This window comes from Chlorocebus sabaeus, chromosome 15, assembly GCF_047675955.1.
Source record: "Chlorocebus sabaeus isolate Y175 chromosome 15, mChlSab1.0.hap1, whole genome shotgun sequence".
NCBI lineage: Eukaryota > Metazoa > Chordata > Mammalia > Primates > Cercopithecidae > Chlorocebus > Chlorocebus sabaeus.
The window spans coordinates 35707798-35715935 of NC_132918.1; the positions used below are offsets into that span (position 1 = coordinate 35707798).

General features: G+C 35.4%; 1 protein-coding gene across 1 annotated transcript; it reads left to right on the top strand.

Annotated features, from left to right (window-relative positions):
* Positions 1 to 303: 303 nt before the first annotated feature.
* On the top strand, positions 304 to 3735 carry STRIT1 (small transmembrane regulator of ion transport 1). Its single transcript, XM_038002682.2, has 3 exons — positions 304 to 367; positions 2943 to 3041; positions 3135 to 3735. The coding sequence occupies exons 1-2, from the start codon at positions 355 to 357 to the stop codon at positions 3035 to 3037; spliced, it is 108 nt and encodes a 35-aa protein (XP_037858610.1). The 5' UTR covers positions 304 to 354; the 3' UTR covers positions 3038 to 3041; positions 3135 to 3735.
* The last annotated feature ends 4403 nt before the right edge of the window (positions 3736 to 8138 follow it).

Here is an 8138-nt window from a genome sequence, read left to right on the forward strand (position 1 = left end):
GTATAGGTGGAATGTTGTTCTTCCTCTGTACACCTTCTTTACAGAACATTTTCTTCATGTTATCTAAAGGTATGGTACAAATTAAAAACCTGTGAATCTCTGCATTAGGATAATTCAGCTTACCTAATTGTTTAGGTCACGTAGCCCCTTGTTTCCTCCGTAATAATAGAATAAAGAAGAGCCAGAGGAGTTCTGCTTTCCAATGACTTACATCACTCTGCAGACAATTGGCAGCCAGGAGACGGGCAGCTGCCACACTCTTCAGATTTCTCTCTATTTAAAGTTCAAAGAGACGCTGGATAACAAAAGAAAGAGGTAAGCGTGGCCTGACCTAGCCACCCACCAACAGGAATAATGGCTGAAAAAGGTAAGATTTAAGGCATTGGATTCTCTCGGCAAAATAAAAAAGGCTTCTTGACTTTGGTTTAGTTATGTTTCTTGGTGTTTCCCTGTTACTCTAAAAAATGTGGCTTCTATGCTAAATGACCATTAACCATATATGTTAGTGGCTGCAAAAATGCATTAATTGTGTAATTTGTGGATCAGACCTATAGGTTATGAAAATTTTAAAATGATCAGCAAAGCAAAAGAGCTTAATTTTGTTTATGCTTATTTTGAAAGGTGAGTTAAAAATCAGTTCTGATTTCAATTCTGAGCCAGAATTGAAGACAGTTAAGTTCTGTGTCAGATCTGCTAGTAAATGGCTATGTGAGTTTGGAGAAGTCCCTATACCTCTCTAAGTCTGTTTTCTGACAGTAAAATGAGAATACTGGGCTCAGTCGTCTGTTCCACATCTAACATTTTTGTACCACGTCTAACTTTTTTCTTGTTTTTAAACATTTTTTGTATTTATATTTTATAGTTATATAAAATAATTGATTCCAATTTGTCAAAATAGGTTGAATATATACTGTATCTAAGAAATAGCTTTTAAATATTTACAGGGATTTTTGCTTTGAATCTTGACAATGACCTTCTGAAATATGCATATCATCATCATGCCCATTTTATAGATAAGAAAACTGAGACACAGCAGTTTAGTAAGTTGTTCATGACCACTAAAGAGTGGTGGCACCAGGTGTTTAACCTGGACAGTCTTTTCCAGAGTGCAATGTCTTCAAGAACAGTTCCAGCTGTAACTACTTTGACATGCTCAAAACTGGACAAGAGAGAAGCATTTTACAATTACACTTCATATTTAGAAAGATGTTTTGTTCTTATTTGTGCTAGTAATGTAAGTGACATATGCAAAGTATGTTGTGCTCTTATATATTTCTGTTTCCAAACAATTCCACAGGTGTTAGTAAAGTTGAAAATATTAGTGCTAAAAAAACACTAATGGAGTGTATGCTTTGAGTGTTAAAATGCACAGTTAGTGCAACTGGTACTATTTTACAAGGAAAATAAATAATGAGATACTGACTTTCAGGGCTTTGTGATATGTAAATTTTATTAAAATATGCACGTATAAAATATAAATGCACAATTAAAGGGTTAATATTAATTTTCAAGTTCTTTGAAATTGAGAAAAATACAAAGCCACATACATAGACAGTTCAAAAAAATTACTGCTATGTACTTCCATTGTAGTGGTACCCTAATTCATAAAAAGTCTTTCGTCCAAATGAGAGTAAAGGACATCTCATGTTGTTTGCTTTATCCTTAAGCAATACCACATGTCAAGTAAAGAGAACAGTTTTCCATTTAGTGCTTAATGCCTTATACGAGGTCACAGTGAGATGGAGAAACAAGAAAAGCACGTTGAATTTTGTCAGTTAAGAGAGACTCTAGCATTCTTGGAAAAATAGAAGTATTAAAATTCATTTCAACTTCAGAAAGTTTGCTTTTATAAGAGTGTCTTCTAATTTCAAATGTGTCTCATCTCCTGATGATTTTATTTTAATAGCATTTTTAAAAATTTCACGTTTTAAAGTGATGGAAATTGTAATAGGAGTATAATTGCTAAGAATATGTATTCCCTCTTTTAACTAATGGCATAAGATCTAACTGTGTTTTGCAGTTAAGAATATATCTGAGTCCTTAACACAGGGACATTAATTCTATAGAATGTTTTTCTGTGATCTTTCTAAATCTTTTTGTGTGATGCATGTGTGGATTTCTGTGTGTATGCATGTGTATGTTTGCTTGAAAGAACAAGAATTAAATGCAGTGAATACTTGTAAAAAGATACTTGTATAAATTGCTTTTTACAGGTAAGAGTACAAATAGGAGGCACAGGAGGAATCATGTATAACAAACGCCATTTATATGTGTGTTGGATTATTACTGCCCATTGATTCAGGTTCAGTGCTGGTTGTTATAATGAATAATTTTTAAACAATGGAAATTCTTTTCTGTAGTCAAGAATGGTTATATAATGTATGATACTTTCCTTTTCCCTGTGATATTTAAAATTACATTCGGCTACGGAGGCCAAGAACAATTCTCAACACCTTTCCCTGTGTTATAATTATTTACTTCAGTGGAAATTGTCTCAGAGTTGTATTAGATTTTTTTTATTTAAATAGCTGCTGTATGTGTTATTGCACAAATGCATGGATGTGTTCTGTATACACTAAACACACACGGTGGTTAGAGTTTACAAAGCTTTGCACATATGTTATGTCATTTGACCTTCAAAACTATTCCAGGAAGTAGATAGCACAAGTTTCATTACTGATATTTTACCAATAGGAAAGTTCAAGCTCAGAATTGCCCAAGGTCACATAACAGTAAAAGATCCGTGGTTTAATTCAAAATACCCAGGATTTATGACAGTCTCATGTATTCTCTGTAGAAAAGAAAAAATAATTATGTATGGGTATAACTAGAGAGTGTATGCTTTTTTTCTTAATGTTACCAGATTCCTTTTATGCTCTTGACTCAGAAAATTCAATACTAAAAAGACCAATATAATCCGTTTTCTACTGTTTATTTTAAAGCAGGATCTACATTTTCACACCTTCTGGTTCCTATTCTTCTCCTGATTGGCTGGATTGTGGGCTGCATTATAATGATTTATGTTGTCTTCTCTTAGAAAGGTAAGGGTTTTAATAATCGAATGTTTATTTGTAGTCTAAATTACTCCAGAAACAATTTTTTCTATTTTACTAATGGAATGTTTTGTCATTCAGGCAAGAAGATATCACATTGACATCATTTAGAAGAATTAAGAAAACTATGAACATGACTGATTATTAAATGTCTCATGTTAAACAATGAAATGTTTGACATCACTTCACAAACTTGGATTATAAACTGTACTTTGGTGTGCATAAGAATTTCTTCAGGACAAAAAGAAATTATGAGTGAATTTCTCTATATTCTGAGTGAGAAAAATGTTTAGCTATGATGAAAAATGCATGTCATTAAAAAAGTTTGATCAATTTAATTACATTACAAAAAATTCTCCCCCCTACCCTCTGGAAAAAACTATAGAGAAAGTTGGCTAAGGCTGTGCACGGTGGTTCATGCCTGTAATCCCAGCACTTTGTGAGGATCCCTTGAGCCCAGGAATTGGAGACCTGCCTAGGCGACAGAGAGAGACTCCATCTCTACAAAAAAAAAAAATATATATGGGCTAGAGATAAAAACAGACAATTCATAGAACATATACTGTAAAAGTACACTTACTTAACCTCTTGTTCGCAAAAAGAGAAATGTAATTAAAACTACACTGAGGAATCATCGCTCACTTATCAGATGGGAAAAAAAATAAAGATGTTTGACAACATATGTGTTGGTAAGGCTGTGTGCAATTAGGCATTCTCATCCATTGTCTTTGGGAATTCAAAATGCTATATTTTGGGGGATGTTTGGTGGTACATATCTATCAAAATTATATACGTATTTAATTTTTGACTCAGCGATCTCTCTTCTAGGAATATGGCAATTTCCACAGGTATATGAGCAAAAATAGAAAATGACTTATATACAAAGCTATTTATTCTGGCATACTCTGTTTTGCAAAAACCTGGAAATAAGCCAAATATCTTTTAAGAGGGGATTAACTGAACAAACTGTGGTATGTCTACATAATGTAGTACTTATGCAGTTGTAAAAAGGAATGAAAAGGATTTTTAGATACTGATATGATGAGATCTCCAGGACAAAGTGTTAAGTGACGAATCCAGCTATAGGACAATGTGTGCTACTTTTTATATGAGAGAAGAAGGGGATATACCAATGTGTACATGTATTTGTTGAAATTAAAATATTGTGAGGAGAAACAAATGGAGGCTAGATATCTCTGAATATGTCTTGTTTTATAGTTTTTATTTTTGGAATCATATAGCTATTTTATAAGTTAAAAAGAAAAAAATTATTTCTCAAAATTTAAAACAAACTAAAGCAGATCTGATAGTATATCAAGTTGTGGCATAACCACACAGAGAAAAGACATCTTTCATGCATCTTTATAACATAGCATATTTGACTGTACACCTCTTATGGGGTAAAAATTTTAACCATATTCAGTAGTCTTTTTGTTCATGGTAATATTGATATGGTTTGAAATTAATATCATCAGCATAAAACTCAAGTAAATAATTGGTGATATTAAATCTGAATAGCAAATATCAGTATAAACTAATTATTTTTCTTCTTCTAAAACAAAAAGTCTATTCAAACTCTGTCCACTGGAAAAGGCTGGGAGGAAGGAGTCCAGTCTGTAAGTCCAGTCTCCACTCAAAGGAGGCAGGGATCCCTGCCCTAGCCTAGGGCAGAAAATGTACAATGTAATCTGCAATTTCATACCGAATGGATTAGTCTGATTATACCTGAACCCACTGATTAATTTAACATCACCCAAAATATTACAACTCAGCATTGTGTTCCTTCTGATAGGAGATGGTAGAAAGTAGAGTGCCACCTATGAAGTATTCTTGCCAAAACAAGTGAACCTGAAGCAGAACAAGTTTCTGGATCTATCTAAGGCTACTCTAAACAAAATCATGAAGATATATTCTGCCAAGTCCAAAGTGTGGAAAATTATAAAGGACACATAATTCAGTTTTTCCAACAAATAACTAGCATTACAAAGTGAGGTGGCTCACGCCTGTAATCCCAACACTTTGGGAGGCCGAGGCAGGTGGATCACCTGAGACCATCCTGACCAACATGGTGAAATCCCGTCTCTACTAAAAACACAAAAATTAGCTGGGCGTGGTGGCGCATGCCTGTAATCCCAGCTACTCGGGAGGCTGAGGCAGGAGAATTGCTTGAACCAGAGAGTCGGAGCTTGCAGTGAGCTGAGATCATGCCACTGCACTCCAGTCTGGTGACAGAGTGAGACTCCGTCTCAAAAAAAAAAAAAAAAAAAAAAAAAAGAAGTGAGGTGAGAAGGGAGAAACTATTATAGAAAAAAAGAGACTTAAAATGATAGCCAACAAATGAATCAACTACAAAAGACACATTTTTGCATGTCTGTGATATTAAAGAATTGTTATTAATTCTAGACATTACATGTTAGGGTTAGAATATGGTTTGTTTTTCTCCACCAAATCTCATACTGAAATTTAATTCCCAGTGTGGCAATTTAGGGAGGTGGGGCCTAGTGGCAGGTGTTTGGGTCATAGGGATGGATCCCTCATGAATGGCTTGGTGTCTTTCTCTTGGTAATGAGTGAGTTGTCACTCTCTCGAGACTAGGATGGCTCCTTAGAAAGTGGGTTGTAATAAAGCCGGAATGCCCCTTGGGCTTGGCCGCTCTTCACATATGGCCACTTACCTGTTGACCTCTGCCATGTTTGACTCAGCACAAAAGCCTCACCGTAAGCTGAGCAAGATGTCAACACCATGCTTCTTATACAGCCTGTGGAATGAGCTTATTAAATCTCTTTTCTTCATAAGTGACCCAATCTCAGGTATTTCTTTCAGCAACACAAAATGGACTAAGACACTATAATAATGACTTGGAATAGAAAAGGCTCTTATTTGTTAGAGAGAATACTGAAATAATTGCTGGTTAGATATTAGGATATCTTTACCTTAAAATATTCCTATAGACAACAAACTAAAAAACGAAGTGGGGAACATTAAATAAGACAGGCAAAATGTTGACATTTGCTTAAGACGAATGATCTCACAAGGATTTATTGTACTCTTTATTCTACTTTTGTGAATATTTAACTCTTTTTTTTTTTTTTTTTTTTTGAGACGGAGTCTCGCTCTGTCGCCCAGGCTGGAGTGCAGTGGCGCAATCTCGGCTCACTGCAAGCTCCGCCTCCCGGGTTCACACCATTCTCCTGCCTCAGCCTCCCGAGTAGCTGGGACTACAGGCGCCTGCCACCTTGCCCAGCTAGTTTTTTTGTATTTTTTAGTAGAGACGGGGTTTCACCGTGTTAGCCAGGATGGTCTCAATCTCCTGACCTCGTGATCCACCCGTCTCGGCCTCCCAAAGTGCTGGGATTACAGAATATTTAAAAATTTTTATAAGAAGTTTCCTTTTTCCTCCCAGTGACTCTGTGTTGCAAACCGTAACTAATACAAGTAAGCAAAATTACATAAAATAAAACATAGTGCTGTTCCTGAACCTCACCCTGGGAGATTCTGATTCAGCAGGTGTGCACTGGAACCAGAAATCTGCATTTTAACAAATTCCTCCAGGGATACTTGGGCACACTAAAATTTAAGAACCGTTGTTTTAGAGAAGTGGTGCTCAGACTTTAGTGCACATCAGTATCCTCTAGAGAACTTGTTAAAACACAGATACAGATAGCTGGACATCATTCTCAGAGTTTCTGATTCAGATCTGGGGTGGAGGCCTATGAATTAATTTCTAACAAGTTTTCAGGTAATGCTGCTGCTGCTTCCTTGGGATCTGTATTTTGAGAACTGCTGTTCTAGAAGGGAGCTGATTTCTTCCTCATAACTTTCACACTATCTTCCATTTGATTAATTTCTCTACATAAATTAATCCTCATCGAAAAGTTAGAAAAAGCTTTTGCTCTCTTCATTGATTCTGATCTTTTAAACATGGCTAAACACTTCAAAAATGCTTCTTAAATATATTTAGAGAAATATTTACAAAATGTAAGCAGAAAATGTGTGCAAAATTAGGCTCAACTCATTTCCTTAATGACTTGTCCTAATTTAAGTTTTCTCCAGACCTGAGAAAACCTAACTGACCTTCAGTCGAGGTCTTGTTGGAGTTGACTCCTACAGACTTCTCGAAGTTGATTGTTAATAGCTTCAGGAATTTTGTATTAGTCAGTGTCTCATCTGTAGCTTGAAACTGGTCATGGAGGAGTATGTACACCACAAAAATCAACAAATACTATATATTAGGGCTTGTTTTGCTGAATCGCCAGCTCCTAAACATTTACCAGCACACCACTGCCTTGAATCCCTTTGTCTGATGCTTACACAGGTTTGTCAGGGATTCAAGACCAGCCACTTTTGAAAAAAAATCTTCTTGAGGTAATTGGAAAGATGATCTCTTCATTTACTTGAGCTTGTTTTGTGCTATAGACTTTAATGAGAAATCTGTGAAAGCTATAAGCTCTCCCAGAAACCAAACGTTCATAAAACATTGCAATACTATTTAAGGTGTTTATGGACTTCCTGAAATCTACAGAAAAGACACCTCGGGTTAAGTAACTCCTTAAGTGTTTCCTACTTTCTGAAGCCTTTAGGCTTTTTCACAACTTGCCTCCAGTTTCACCTGGAGTTAAAAACATGACCTCATATTTAAGCTTTCTTTCTAGATAAAGACCAGTTTTTCTTTTATCCCTTTTTAAAAAAATTATTATTTATTGATTTATTTTAATGGACAAAAAAATATTTATGGTGTACATGATATTTCAATATATGTATAAATTATGGAATGACTAAATCAAATTAACATGTACGTTATCTCACACAATTATCCTTTTGTGGTGAGAACATCAAAGTCTACTCTCTTGCCCCAGTCAATGGCACATGCCCATAGGTCCTAGCTACTTAGGAGGCTGAGGTAAGAGGATCACCTGAGGCCAGGAATTTAAGCCTTTGGTGCATTATGTTCATACCTGTGAATAGCCACTGCACTGCAGCCTGGACAACACAGCAAGATCCCATCTCTAAAACAACAATGACAACAACCAAAACCACTCTCTTAGCAATTTTTAAGTACGTGATACATTGTTATTAACTATAATC